Source organism: Odocoileus virginianus, chromosome 7 (assembly GCF_023699985.2).
Source record: "Odocoileus virginianus isolate 20LAN1187 ecotype Illinois chromosome 7, Ovbor_1.2, whole genome shotgun sequence".
In the NCBI taxonomy this organism is placed as follows: domain Eukaryota; kingdom Metazoa; phylum Chordata; class Mammalia; order Artiodactyla; family Cervidae; genus Odocoileus; species Odocoileus virginianus.
In genome coordinates, this window is record NC_069680.1 from 79,037,750 (window position 1) to 79,053,405 (window position 15,656).

Genomic DNA, 15,656 nt, shown 5'->3' on the forward strand with positions numbered 1-15,656 from the left:
TAAGACTGCACTTAAAATCCGATCCAGGTAATTTAATCCCTACATTAAATCAGCAAGCTCTAATGACACAGAACTGGAGTAAGAAATGCCAGCTGCACTGACTTTACTCTGTTCCCTTCATCATTCATCGCCTGAAATTACTGGCTCAGACAGCCTGTGGAAATCGGCTCCATCCAAGAGCTGCAGGAAAAGAACATCTATTTTTGAGATTAGATGCCTGACCCTTATGTTTTCTAAACTCCTCCTTCTTTCATTATCATTTTGGGCTAGGGTAAGTATAATAAAAATTTCTAAGACTGGTGAAAACTGGTCCATCAAAAAATCTACAAACAATAAATGCTGGAGAGGGTGTGGAGAAAAGGAAACCCTCCTACATTATTGGTAGGAATGTATAGTGGTCTACCCACTACGGAGAACAGTGTAAAGGTTTCTTAAATAACTAAAAATAGAACTACCATATGATCCAGAAATCCCACTCCTGGGCATATAACTGGACAAAACCATAATTCAAAAATTTAACACATCTCAGTGTTTGGAGCAGCATTATTTATAATAGTCATGGCATGGAAGCAACCTGTGTCCACTGACAGATGAAAGGATAAAGAAGATGTAGTACATATAAACAATGGAATATTAGCCATAAAAAGAATGAGATCATGCACTGGAGCAACATGTGGACCTGGAGATTACCATACTAAGTAAAGTAAGTCAAAGACAAATGTCACTTACATGCGGAATCTAAAAAATGATACAAACTAACTTATTTACAAAACAGAAACCAACTTACAGGACTGAGTAAACAAACTTAGCATTACCAAAGGGGAAAGGTGGGGGAAGGGAGAGATAAATCATGAGGTTGGGATCAATATATACTCATTAGTATATACTGGCTTCCCTGATGGTTCAGTGATAAAGAATCTGCCTGCTATGCAGGAGATGCGAGTTAGATCATTGGGTCGGGAAGATCCCTTGGAGAAGGAAACGGTAACCAGTTCCAGTATTCTTGCCTGGAGAATCTCTTGGATAGAGGCGCCTGGCAGACTACAGTCCATAGGGGTCACAAAGAATCAGGCATGACTTAGTCACTAAACAAAAACAACTCCTATATATAAAACAGATAATCAATAAGAACCTACTATAAAGCACAGGGAACTCTACTCAACGCTCTGTAATAACCTAAATGGAGAAAGAACCCTAAAAGAATATATAAATATATGTGTGTGTATAACTGAATCAATTTTCTGTACCCTTGAAACTAACAACATAGTAAAGCAACTATACTCTATATAAAATAAAAATTTAAAAAAACCTCAGACTCAGGGAAACAATGTATGAAAAAGGCTTTAGCTTTATATACTAAATACAAAACAGAAATTATCACTGATAACTGGTGATGCTTAAAGAACCAACTGATTTCCCATTGAAACATAAGAATATTGCTGGTTTGAGTTTTAAGGTTGATTTAAGGTGTAACACAGCAAAACAAAGACATAAAAGTTTCTCTCTCTGTTCTCCATTTGTTGTCATTTGGTTGCTAAGTCATGCCAAACTCTTTATGACCCCATAGACTGTAGCCCTCCAAGCTCCTCTGTCCATGGGATTTCCCAGGCAAGAACACCAGAGTGGGTTGCCATCTCCTTCTCCAAAGGATCTTCAAGGACCAGGAATTGAATCTATGTCTCCTGCACTGGCAAGCTGATTCTTTACCACTGAGCAACCATGGAAGCGCAACATTCTCAACAGAGGTTAAATAAAAAATGCAATAATTTAACAATGACCAGTAGATGGCATTTTAAAAATTAACTTTCACTGCGATTATGATAGCTCACACATAAAATTCTTTAATTCCAACTTAGGCAATATACTTCATTGTCGTTATTCAGTCGCTCAGTCGTGTCTGACTCTGTTACTCCATGGACTCCAGCATCCCAGGCTTCCCTGTCCTTTACTATCTCCGGGAGTTGGCTCAAACTCATGTCCATCAAATCAATTATACAAACCCACCATCTCAACCTCAGTCATCCCCTTCTCCTCCTGCCTTCAGTCTTTCCCAGCATCAGACTCCTTTCCAATGAATCGGCTCTTTGCATCAGGTGGCCAAAGTATTGGAGCTTCAGCATCAGTCCTTCCAATGAATATTCAGGATTGATTTCCTTTAGGACTGACTGGTATGATAGTCTTGTGGCCCAGGGGACTCTCAAGAGTCTTCTCCAACACCACAGTTCAAAAGCATCACTTCTTTGGTGCTCAGCCTTCTTTAATGGTCCAACTTCCACATCCATACATGACTACTGGAAAAACCACAGCTTTGACTATACAGACCTCTATCGGCAGAGGCAAAGTGATGTCTCTGCATTTCAATATGCTGTCTAGGGTGGTCACGGCTTTTCTTCCAAGAGGTGTCTTATTTTCATGGCTGCAGTCACCATCCGCAGTGATTTTGGAGCCAAAGAGAATAACATCTGTCACTGTTTCCATTTTTTTGTCCATTTATTTGCCATGAAGTGATGGGACCAGATGCCATGATCTTAATTTTTTTAATGTTGAGTTTTAAGCCAACTTTTTCACTTTCATCAAAAGGCTCTTTAGTTCCTCTTCACTTTCTGCCATAAGGATGGTGTCATCTGCATATCTGAGGTTATTGATACTTCTCCCGGCAATCTTGATTCCAGCTTATGATTCATCTGGCCTGGCATTTTGCATGATATACTCTGCATATAAGTTAAATAAGCAGGGTGACAATATACAGCCCTGACATACTCCTTTACCAATTTGGAACCAGTCTGTTGTTCCATGTCTGGTTCTAACTGTTGCTTCTTGACCTGCATATAGGATTCACAAGAGGCAGGTAAGGTTGTCTGGTATTTCCATCTCTTTAAGTGTTTTCCACAATTTGTTGTGATCCACACAGTCAAAGGCTTTAGCGTAGTCAATGAAGCAGAAGTAGATGCTTTTCTGGAATGACCTTGCTTTTTTTATGATCCAACATATGTTGGCAATTTGATCTCTGGTTCCTCTACCTTTTCTAAATCCTGTTTGTACATATGAAAGTCCTCAATTCATATACTGTTGAAGCCTCGCTTGAAGGATTTTGACCATAATCTTGCTAGCATGTGAAATGAATGCAACTGTGTGGTAGCTTGAACATTTTTATAGCTCATATTTATGACCAAAAAAAATCATACCTTTATTATAACACAACTAGGTGGAACAGAAAGAAACTAACTAGAAAAATCTAAAAAGTTAGTAAAGAAAGAAGAAACTGGCACATTGCAGTTCATGGGGTCTCAGAGTCGGACACAAGTTAGTGACCGAATAACAACAATAACAAAAGATAGATAGTTGGATGAAAAGGAGGTCTATTGCAAATTTTGGAGCAATTCTGAAAGAGATGTCTGAACACTCATACAATCCTTGTTCTTAGTTCCACGTTATTACTAATTTTAAATGTAAAATCTACCATTTATTTATTTCCTAGTCTGTGTGTCACTCTTATCCTAAGAGTATCAATTTTTTGGCTCAAAATGTAGGGGAAAGACAAAATATTTGAAATAGGTAAATGAACATAAGTTAGAAGTGAAGTAAAAGAGGTAAATGGGGACAGTCTCTTTACACACAAGAAAAAGAAACTGCCTAAAGTGGGGAATGAGCAATGCAGTGTAGGGCCACTCAAAACAGACAGGTCATGGTGGAGAGTTCTGACAAAATGTGGTCCACTGGAGAAGCGAATGGCAAACGACTTCAGTTTTCTTTTCTTGAGAATCCCATGAACAGCATGAAAAGGCAAAAAGATAGGACACTGAAAGATGAACTCACCAGGTCAATAGGCGCCCAAAATGCTACTGGAGATCAGTGGAGAAATAAATCCAGAAGGAGTGAAGAGATGGAGCCAAAGCAAAAATAACACCCAGTGTGGATGTGACTGGTGATGGAAGTAAAGTCCATTGCTGTAAATAGCACTATTGCATATGAACCTAGAATGTTAGGTCCATGAATCAGGCAAATTGGAAGTGATCAAACAGGAGATGGCAAAAGTGAACATCAACATTTTAGGAATCAGCGAACTAAAATGGAATGGAATGGGTGAATTTAACCCAGATGACCATTATATCTACTACTGTGGGCAGGATCCCTTAGAAAAAATGGAGTAGCCATCATAGTCAACAAGAGAGTCCAAAATGCAGTACTTGGATGCAATCTCAAAAACGACAGAATGATCTCTGTTCATTTCCAAGGCAAACCATTCAATATCACAGTAATCCAAGTCTATGCCCTGACCAGTAATGCTGAAGAAGCTGAAATTGAATGGTTCTATGAAGACCTACAAGACCTTTTAAAACTAACACCCCAAAAAGATGTCCTTTTCATTATAGGGGACTAGAATGCAAAAGTCAAGAAATACCTGGAGTAACAGGCAAATTTAGCCTTGGAGTACAGAATGAAGCAGGGCAAAGGTTAATAGCGTTTTGCCAAGACAATGCACTGGTCATAGCAAACACCCTCTTCCAACAATGCAAGAGAAGACTCTACACATGGACATCACCAGATGGTCAATAATGATATCAGATTGATTATATTCTTTGCAGCCAAAGATGGAGAAGCTCTATACAGTAAGCAAAAACAAGACCAGGAGCTGACTGTGGCTCAAATCATGAACTTCTTATTGCCAAATTCAGAATTAAATTGAAGAAAAGGGAAAACCACTAGAACATTCAGGTATGACCTAAATCAAATCCCTTATAATTATGAAGTGGAAGTGACAAATATATTCAAGGGATTAGATCTGATAGAGAGTGCCTAAAGAACTATGGATGGCGGTTCGTGACACTGCAGAGGAGGCAGGGATCAAGACCATCCCCAAGAAAAAGAAATGCAAAAAGGCAAAATGTTTGAGGAGGACTTACAAATAGCTGTGAAAAGAAGAGAAGCGAAAGGCAAAGGAGAAAAGGAAAGATATGCCCATTGGAATGCAGAGTTCCAAAGACGAGCAAGGAGAGATAAGAAAGTTTTCCTCAGTGATCAATGCAAAGAAATAAGAGGAAAACAGTAGAATGGGAAAGACTAGAGATCTCTTCAAGAAAACTAGAGATACCAAGGGAACATTTCATGCAAAGATGGGCACAATAAAGGACAGAAATGGTATGGACCTAAGAGAAGCAGAAGATTAAGAAGTGGAAAGAACACACAGAAGAACTATACAAAAAAGATCTTCATGACCTGGATAACCATGATGGTGTGATCACTCACCTGGACTCAGACATCCTGGAATGCAAAGTCAAATGGACCTTAGGAAGCATCACTACAAACAAAGCTAGTGGAGGTGATGGAATTCCAGTTGAGCTACTTCAAACCGTAAAAGATGATGCTGTGAAATTGCTGCACTCAATATGCCAGCAAATTTGGAAAACTCAGCAGTGGACGCAGGACTGCAAAAGGTCAGTTTTCATTCCCATCCCAAAGAAAGGCAATGCCAAAGAATGCTCAAACTATCACACAATTGCACTCTTCTCACATGCAAGTAAAGTAATGCTCAAAATTCTCCAAGCCAGGCTTCAACAGTACGTGAAATATGAACTTCCAAATATTCAAACTGGATTTAGAAAAGGCAGAGGAACCAGAGATCAAACTGCCAACATCCATTGGATCAAAAAAGCAAGAGAGTTTCAGAAAAACATCTACTTCTGTTTTATTGACTATGCCAATAGTCAACTGGTTGTGTGGATCACAATTGTGTGGATCACACAATTGGTTGTGTGGATCACAAGCAACCCCAGAGAATCCTTCAAGAGATGGAAATACCAGATCACCTGACCTGCCTTCTGTGAAAGTGTATGCAGATCAGGAAGCAACAGTTAGAACTGAACATGGAACCACAGACTGGTTCCAAATCAAAAGGAGTATGTCAAGGCTGCATATTGTCACCCTGCTTATTTAACTTATATGCAGAGTACATCATGAGAAATGCTGGGCTGGATGAAGCATAAGCTGGAATCAATTGCCAGGAGAAATATCAATAACCTCAGATATGCAGATGACATCACCCTTATGGCAGAAAGTGAAGAAGAGCTAAAGAGCCTCTTCATGAAAGTGAAAGAGGAGAATGAAAAAGTTGGTCAGTCAACATTTAGAAAACTAAGATCATGGCATCTGGTCCCACCACTTCATGGCAAATAGAAAGGAAAACAATGGAAACAGTGAGAGACTTTATTTTAGGGGGCTCTAAAATCACTGCAGATGGTGACTGCAGCCATGAAATTAAAACACGCTTACTCCTTGGGAGAAAAGTTATGACCAACCTGGGTAGCATATTAAAAAGCAGAGATATCACTTTGCCAACAAAGATCCGTCAAGTCAAAGCTTTGGTTTTTCCAGTAGTCATGTATGGATGTGAGAGCTGGACTATAAAGAAAGCTGAGCACTAAAGAATTGATGCTTTTGAACTGTGGTGTTGGAGAAGACTCTTGAAGCCCCTTGGACTGCAAGGAGATCCAACCAGTCCATCCTAAAGGAAATCAGTCCTGACTATTCATTGGAAGGACTGATGCTGAAGCTGAAATTCCAATACTTTGGCCACCTGATGCAGAGAACTGACTCATTTGAAAAGACCCTGATGCTGGGAAAGATTGAAGGCAAGAGAAGGGGATGACAGAGGATGAGATGGTTGGATGGCAGCACCAAATCAATGGACATGAGTTTTAGAAACTCCGGGATTTGGTGAGAGACAGGGAAGACTGGCATGCTGCAGTCCATGGGGTCTCAAAGAGTTGGACACAGCTGAGTGACTGAACTGAAAGTGGGGAAGACAAAAAGCTAGGGGACAATTTTTAAGGTCCAGCTTTCCTTAAAATTAGAATGAGTATTCAGTTATCACAACTCTTCTGTCACCTGGACATGTGAGTGTGTTAGCTTAACACACATGAAACTTCACTTCCTAACAAGCATACAGCTGCCAAGGAGGAATAGCATCTTCTGCCACACAGCAATCCCCTCATCCGAGATTTGAGTTATTAACAGGTAATCTTCTCTGGGAATAATTCATGAAAGAAAAGGGCCATCATATGTACTTCCTATCTAATCAAATTTTCAGTCTAAATTCATCAGTTCTGTTCAGTGCAGTCACTCACTCATGTACGACTCTTTGCAACTCCATGGACTGCAGCACGCCAGGCCTCCCTGTCCATCACCAACTCCCGGAGTTTACTCAAACTCATGTCCAGTGAATCGGTGATGCCGTCCAACCATCTCATCCTCTGTTGTGCCCTTCTCCTCCCGCCTTCAATCTTTCCCAGCATCAGGGTCTTTTGCAATGAGCCAGTTCCTCCCAACAGGTGGCCAAAGTATTGGAGTTTCAGCTTCAACATCAGTCCTTCCAACGAATATTCAGGACTGATTTCCTTTAGGATGGATTGGTTGGCTACAAAAACGATATATAAATGAGACTTCTCTGGTGGTCTAGTAGTTAAGAATCGGCCTTGCAACACAATGGATGCGGGTTCAATCCCTGGTCCAGGATTTAGGATGCCACATGCAGTGGAGCAACTAAGTCTGCACATGATAACTATTGAGCCCATGTGCCACAACTATAGTCCATGCACCGCAACGAAAGATCCCACATGATGCAACAATGATCATGCACACTGCAACTAAGACCTGACCCAGGCAAATAAAGAAAACCCTAAAGACTCTACCAGAAAATTACTAGAGCTAATCAATGAATACAGTAAAGTTGCAGGATATAAAATTAACACACAGAAATCTCTTGCATTCCTATATACTAACAATGAGAAAACAGAAAGAGAAATTAAGGAAACAATACCATTCACCACTGCAACAAAAAGAATAAAATACTTAGGAGTATATCTACCTAAAGAAACAAAAGACTTACACATAGAAAACTATAAAACACTGATGAAAGAAATCAAAGAGGACACAAACAGATGGAGAAATATACCATGTTCATGGATTGGAAGAATCAATATTGTCAAAATGGCTATACTACCCAAAGCAATCTATAGATTCAATGCAATCCCTATCAAACTACCAACGGTATTTTTCACAGAACTAGAACAAATAATTTCACAATTTGTATGGAAATACAAAACACCTCGAATAGCCAAAGTAATCCTGAGAAAGAAGAATGGAACTGGAGGAATCAATCTGCCTGACTTCAGACTCTACTACAAAGCCACAGTCATCAAGACAGTATGGTACTGGCACAAAGACAGAAATATAGATCAATGGAACAGAATAGAAAGCCCAGAGATAAATCCACGAACCTATGGTCACCTTATCTTCAACAAAGGAGGCAAGGATATACAATGGAAAAAAGACAACCTCTTTAACAAGTGGTGCTGGGAAAACTGGTCAACCACCTGTAAAAGAATGAAACTAGAACACTTTTTAACACCATACACAAAAATAAACTCAAAATGGATTAAAGATCTAAATGTAAGACCAGAAACTATAAAACTCCTAGAGGAGAACATAGGCAAAACACTCTCCGACATAAATCACAGTAGGATCCTCTATGACCCACATCCCAGAATTTTAGAAACAAAAGCAAAAATAAACAAATGGGACCTAATGAAACTTAAAAGCTTTTGCACAACAAAGGAAACTATAAGCAAGGTGAAAAGACAGCCCTCAGATTGGGAGAAAATAATAGCAAACGAAGCAACAGACAAATGATTAATCTCAAAAATATACAAGCAACTCCTCCAGCTCAACTCCAGAAAAATAAATGACCCAATCAAAAAATGGGCCAAAGAACTCAACAGACATTTCTCCAAGGAAGACATACAGATGGCTAACAAACACATGAAAAGATGCTCAACATCACTCATTATCAGAGAAATGCAAATCAAAACCACAATGAGGTACCATTATACGCCAGTCAGGATGGCTGCTATCCAAAAGTCTACAAGCAATAAATGCTGGAGAGGGTGTGGAGAAAAGGGAACCCTCTTACACTGTTGGTGGGAATGCAAATTAGTACAGCCACTATGGAAAACAGTGTGGAGATTTCTTAAAAAGCTGGAAATAGAACTGCCATATGACCCAGCAATCCCACTTCTGGGCATACACACCGAGGAAACCAGATCTGAAAGAGACACATGCACCCCAATGTTCATCGCAGCACTGTTTATAATAGCCAGGACATGGAAGCAACCCAGATGCCCATCAGCAGACGAATGGATGAGGAAGCTGTGGTACATATACACCATGGAATATTACTCAGCCATTAAAAAGAATTCATTTGAATCAGTTCTAATGAGATGGATGAAACTGGAGCCCACTATACAGAGCGAAGTAAGCCAGAAAGATAAAGACCATTACAGTATACTAACACATATATATGGAATTCAGAAAGATGGTAATGATAACCCTATATGCAAAACAGAAAAAGAGACTCAGATGTATGGAACAGACTTGTGGACTCTGGGAGAAGGCGAGGGTGGGATGTTTCAAGAGAACAGCATTGAAACATGTATATTATCTAGGGTGAAACAGATCACCAGCCCAGGTTGGGTGCATGAGACAAGTGCTCGGGCCTGGTGGACTGGGAAGACCCAGAGGGATCGGGTGGAGAGGGAGGTGGGAGGAGGGACCGGGATGGGGAATACATGTAAATCCATGGCTAATTCATTTCAATGTATGACAAAAACTACTGTAATGATGTAAAATAATTAGCCTCCAACTAATAAAAATAAATGGAAAAAAAAATAAATAAAACTCAAAAAAATAAAAAAATTTAAAAAATAAACATTTTTTTAAATGACATATGCAACAATATCCAATAAAGTCTTTAAAACTGAACAAAACTCCAATTGGAATAAGGGAAAATGAAGTATAATTTGGATCTAACTTATATTTTAGGTGCCTTCAGTAACTGCTTATATCTTCTTATGTTAGGCAGAGTGAATTATAATACCAACAGGGAATTAGGCCTTGAGCCCAAGCCATGTGCCATTTCTGCTATAGTCTGGGGCATGACAGAGGCTCAGTGTGAGAGAAGGCTGGGCCCTTATTACCAACCCCTCCTTATCACTCCATCCCTCCTAAGCTGCCCCCTCCCATCTTCTCCCTAGACCCGGGCAGGGGCACGGGCACGAGGGGCCATTGCTTCTGGGTATTTATATGCAGAGTCTGTTGATTTTATTTTGTACGCTTTTGAATTAATACTGTAAACTAATCATAAGCAGTTTCTAAACCAAAAATTACATGTTGTAAAAGAATAACAAATGTTGGGTCAAACTAGGGAAAAAGAAATCTTTTTAAAATATGTTCTCCTTAGTCTTAAAAAGCCTACTTCTTTGAACACACTGGGGATTTTTAAATCCCTAAGTCAAAAGCTATGACCATTGTTTTAGGGGGGAAAAAAGCATTATAAAAAAGTGACCACGAATGGGACTACCCTGGTACTCCAGTGGTTAAGACTTCACCTTCCAATGCAGAGGGTGCAGGTTCAGTCCCTGGTCAGAGAGCTAAGATCCTGTATGCCTCATGGCCAAAAACCCAAAACATAAACAACAGAAGCAATACTGTAACAAGTTTAATAAATACTTTAAAAATGGTCCATACCAAAAAAAAAAATCTTTAAAAAAACAGAAAGAAAATGTCCACGAAAACAATCAAAAAGAGTGAATTAAAGTATTGCTGTCAAGAAAGACAGTGAAGAATGGAGGACCAAAGAACTCCAGGAGGGATATTAGACGGACAGTTGAGGTGTCGACTTCTTCTTCTCGGGAAACTGCAGTGTCACATGAAAAAGAATAAAATCCCATTGGAAACACAGCTGTTTAAAAACAGGGACTACAGAAAATATTTTATAAAATACTGTACTTCATGGTTAATTTTTTAAAAGAAACATGTAACTGTACTATGCTGCAAGGAAAGAAACTGTGAGCACTATGACATTATTGAAAACAACACATCATCCAACGTCCTGTCACTCAGGCAATGTCCGACTCTTTCTGATGCCACGGACTATAGCCCGCCAGGCTCCTCTGTCCATGGGGATTCTCCAGGCCAGAACAGGAGAGTGGGTTGCCATGCCCTCCTCCAGGGATCTTCCCAACCCAGGGATCGGACCCAGGTATCCTGCACCACAGACGGATTCTTTGCCATCTGAGCCACCATCACGTCATCCAATGTCCTACTGAATTACAAAGAATAGAAGATAGCCTTACCTTTGGCTATTGTAGGCATCTGAAAAGCGATGCTGATCACTCCCACCAAATCTCCCAATGGAATCAGAGATCTCAAAATAGACCTGATTCTGATGGCTTCTCCCTTGGCAGCATGAATCAACTACAGAAAAAAGAAAAAAAAAAAAAAAGAATCAACTACAGGCAGAAAAATAAAGGAATGAAGAATATTGTGTGAAATCAATGTTCTAATTCTATCTGGAAAAGTGAAAGAATGGGAATCTAAGTCTGAAATAATTTTCTGTTAATTACACACAAAATTAGATTTCTTCCTTAATAGAATCACTCTATGATCCAGCAATTTCACTCCTGTATATATATCCAAAGAGAAAAACACCAATTTGAAAAGATATATGTATCCAAATATTTACAGCAGCATTATTTATAATTGCCTAGATACAGAAGCAACCTAAGTGTTCATCCACAGATGAATGGATAAAGCTGTGGTGTATACACACACATTTTATATATATATATATACATATATACATATATATGTATATATATATATGTGTGTATATATATATATACACATATATAATAAGTCATACGTATATGATATATTAGTGTATTATTATATATTATATATACCCTGGATACTCTAGAGTGTATTATCCTTAGTGAAATGAGTCAGACAAAGAAATACAAATATTGTATATTATCATTGTATGTGGAATCTACAAAACACACAAATGAACAAATGTAACAAAAACAGAAACAGACCACAGTTACAGAGAAAAAAACCAGTGGATACCAATAGGCAGAGAGAAGGGTGGAGGGACAAGACAGCATTAGGGAATTAAGAGATAAAATTGTTATATATAAAATAAATAAGATACAAGGATATATTGTATAGCACAGAGAATATAGCCAGTATTTTCTAATAACTTTAGAGTGTAACCTATAACAATCTTGAATTACTATGTTGCACATGTGAAACTAATATAATATTGTGAAGTAATTATACTTTAGTTTTAAAAATTTAATGAAAAATAAACAATGAAGTTGAACCTCTCTTGGAAATTGCCACTTCAGGCTTACAGATAGATATTTACTTGCCCACATCAGTTTCATTGACTTTAGCACACACGCGTCATATATTGCCATCTAGGCCTACAGGTACCTCCATTAGAACAATAGCTTTTATCCTCTTTGGGGTATTAAAGTACTGGATCAGCCAAAAAAAGTTCACTTGGATTTTTCCATACCATCTTACAGAAAAACTCAAATGAACTTTTTGGCCAACCCAGTATTTTAAGCCTGATAAGTCTGTGAATGCTTACCCCCCAGAATTACACATACATATCTATCCATAAAAAGAGCAACCATGCAAAGGGAAAAATTATTATCTCTAGACTGAACACATACTAATATTTATGACTTCTTTAGTCTCTTCCTTGTTTTGTGATGAAAATGTAACTGTATCTGTACCTGTAATCTACACTGATTTCTCCCAGGTATGGGTTAACAATGGCGGAAAATGATGAACATGGATGCTAGCAGGTCTGTTAGACCTGGCGTCCCCAATCTTCTACTGGTCTGTTAGAAACTGAGCTGCATGGCAGGAGGTGAGAGGAGGGGCAAGCCAGCGAAGTTTCATCTGTATTTACACTTGCTCCTCATTACTCACTTTAGGTGTCACTGTCTCCCATGACCCCAGGATGGGACTGTCTAGCTGCAGGAGAACCAGTTCAAAGCTCCCACTGATTCTGCATTATGGTAAGTTGTATAATTATTTCATTATATATCACAATGTAATAATAATAGAAATAAAGTGTACAATAAATGCAATGAACCTGAATCAAACTGTCTTCCACGAAACCCGTCCCTGGTGTCAAAAAGGTTGGGGACCACTGTGTCAGACCTTCACTGGCTAGATTAGTCCCTTATTGAGTCATTTAGTTTTTTTTTCCCCTTTAATATAGCAGAAGAATCTTCTATTTACTAGCATTATTTCTCTTGTGATTCCTTTGATCAACTACTTTAATAGGGAAAGAACACATATTGTCAGCATAAAGGTTTTGTCTGAAATCACTCCCAACACACTATTTTTTAACAATCAAGTCCCATTTACTATAATGAAAACCTCACTGGCAGCAAGTTCATACAAAAAAATCAGACTCCAGGTTTTCTAACATTCTAATACTTCTTCACACTGTGACTCCCCTCTATTCACAACAAAAGATTACATCCAGAAAGCAAGAAAGTTTTAACTTATGGGTATGAGAGAAAAAAGACAGAAACAAAGTCCCCCTGAAACCAAAGATTTGAAGGGTAGGGAGAAAGGTGATTTAACAGGAATTCTGGCTTCATGCTCAGAGCAGTCAGAAGTATATTTGCCTTCCTCCATAGCACTGGTCCATCTGCTACAAACTCTGGTTGTTTCCCACCCCTCAACAGATCATGAAGCTAATTTCATGGACCCTGGCTAGCATTTTTAAAATTAATAGAACAGAGAAAAACAGAAAAAAGTATAAAATATCAGAATGTATCACAGAGAATCAGTCCACAAACTTCAATTACATTTTGGTCAGAAAGTTTATGAAAACACTAATCAACAGCTCTTTCCTTTCCCCTAAACTGCTCATATTCCCACTTCCCCTTAAAAAAGTGGTCAGCTCATAGCAGCTCCATAGCTTCAAAAGGACTAAATACTATGCAGCAAAGAAGTAATTCTTGAGCGGAGCAGTGCTTTATGCATACACTAAAATAGGAAAGGACATTATATAGAAAAAAAATATGTTCTTTCCCTCTTAGAGTGTGGGAAGTCTTATATGAGTTTCAGAGATATATTAGAAACTGACTATTCTATTAATGAATCATACTGAAATCTCACTACTAATTTTTATAACCAAGGTATTTCCAACTAAACAAACACTTGTTCAGCGATTATGCTGCAGCTATCATTTTTAATGGAGCATGAAGATGACTGGTTTTGGATGTTTTGTGCTCTTTGTCAGTGACGGGTCTCTTAACAGAGAGAGATTCGCCAGGATTCCTGCTCCTGGACTCCAAGACACTTACATGCATCTCAGGAGCACAGCGTCCTAACAGGTCAATTAAAGCTGCATAGAAGGTCATGATGGCATTTCCCATGTGGATGGTGTCATCCTCTTCCTCGTCTGTATCACTTTCATGGATTTTTCAAAAGAAACAAAGGGAAGCAAACAGGATAATAAAGTAACATTTCACATTTATTACATACTTCTCAAAGGAAAGGGACCAGTATGGTAATTAGTTCTGCCTCCTCTGACACTTTTCACATATATGTTTAATATACAGCTTGTCATTTCTAAAAGAAAAAAATGGGCTAAAGATATTATTTGAGATTTTATCACCAAGAACACATGTGTGGGAACTTTAATATTAAACATCCTTTGAAAGGAAAAAGTGGATTTGTGAATTTGATGGCATCAGCTTATTTCTACTGGCAAAGAGGATATTAACAAAGAAAATAATTGATGGATGAAATTGGTAAATTTGATTTTCTATACAACACACAATTAAAGAAAGGATGATAAAGATCTGTCCTACAAGACTTCCAGAATAGTGATTTTCCCAGAGTACTTCATAAACGTGATTTCATTTACCTACCTTTGTTTACTCTGCCCCACCACCCACTCCCAAGTAATATGACATGAAAAACATAAATATTTCATCATCTCATTGATGAGAGAGAAATCTGGATGGCCCTGGAAGATCATCTCATTCTTCCCTTTGGAGGCCTGGCAGACAACTGCCTCATCTGGACTTAATGGTCTGCAGAGTGACAGGAAGACTTGTTGACAATATTGTTCCTGGCCTGCAAGGCTGTCTTCAAAGCTCTCAAGTGCACACCCACCCATGTGATACTTGACCAGCAAGCTCTTGATGTACATTCTACCACTTAGAAAAACTAAGGGATCCCTAGTTCGTCAACAACTAACTGATAAATACATAACATGCTTTTGGAGTGCTCCCATCCTGGAACCCTCGTCTTAAGAGTGAATGGAACACTTATCCCAGATCTTTAAGTGGGAGAACCAGGATTTGCAGGACAACTTCTCTTCTTGGAAATTTTCCTCCACTAAGCCTTATGTTATATCTCTACCAACAGTGCTAGCAGTGTGGTTACATGTCCCCCAAGCAGGACACTCAGCTCCACAGATTAAAAGAACAGGAAGCTGGAACTTCCCTGGTGGTCCAGTCATGAAGACACCACACTTCAACGGCAGGAGGGGACAGGTTCCATCTCTAGCTGGGGAACTAAGATCCCAAATGTCATGTGATGTGGCAAAAAAAAGGGGGGGGGCGCAATATGCCTGGGTGAACTTATTGCTGGAACTGAGTTAACAACATATACTATGGAGAAATGCAAGTTAGTCACTGTCTCCCATTATTATCACCAAGACCTAAACAAAGCACTTTATTCCTCAAAATGACAACATCCCCTTTTCTTTACTTTGCCAA

General features: G+C 38.9%; 1 protein-coding gene across 5 annotated transcripts in view; it reads right to left on the reverse strand.

The window, feature by feature from the left end:
* Positions 1-15,656, reverse strand: part of RYR2 (ryanodine receptor 2) — an 803,099-nt gene that overhangs the window by 222,136 nt on the left and 565,307 nt on the right. For all 5 annotated transcript variants that reach the window (XM_070471032.1, XM_070471028.1, XM_070471029.1 and 2 more), the window contains 2 exons: positions 14,232-14,337; positions 11,190-11,310 (listed from right to left, as the gene is read on the reverse strand). In XM_070471032.1, the coding sequence (XP_070327133.1) occupies positions 11,190-11,310; positions 14,232-14,337 (227 nt within the window). The remainder of the gene's footprint in view (positions 1-11,189; positions 11,311-14,231; positions 14,338-15,656) is intronic.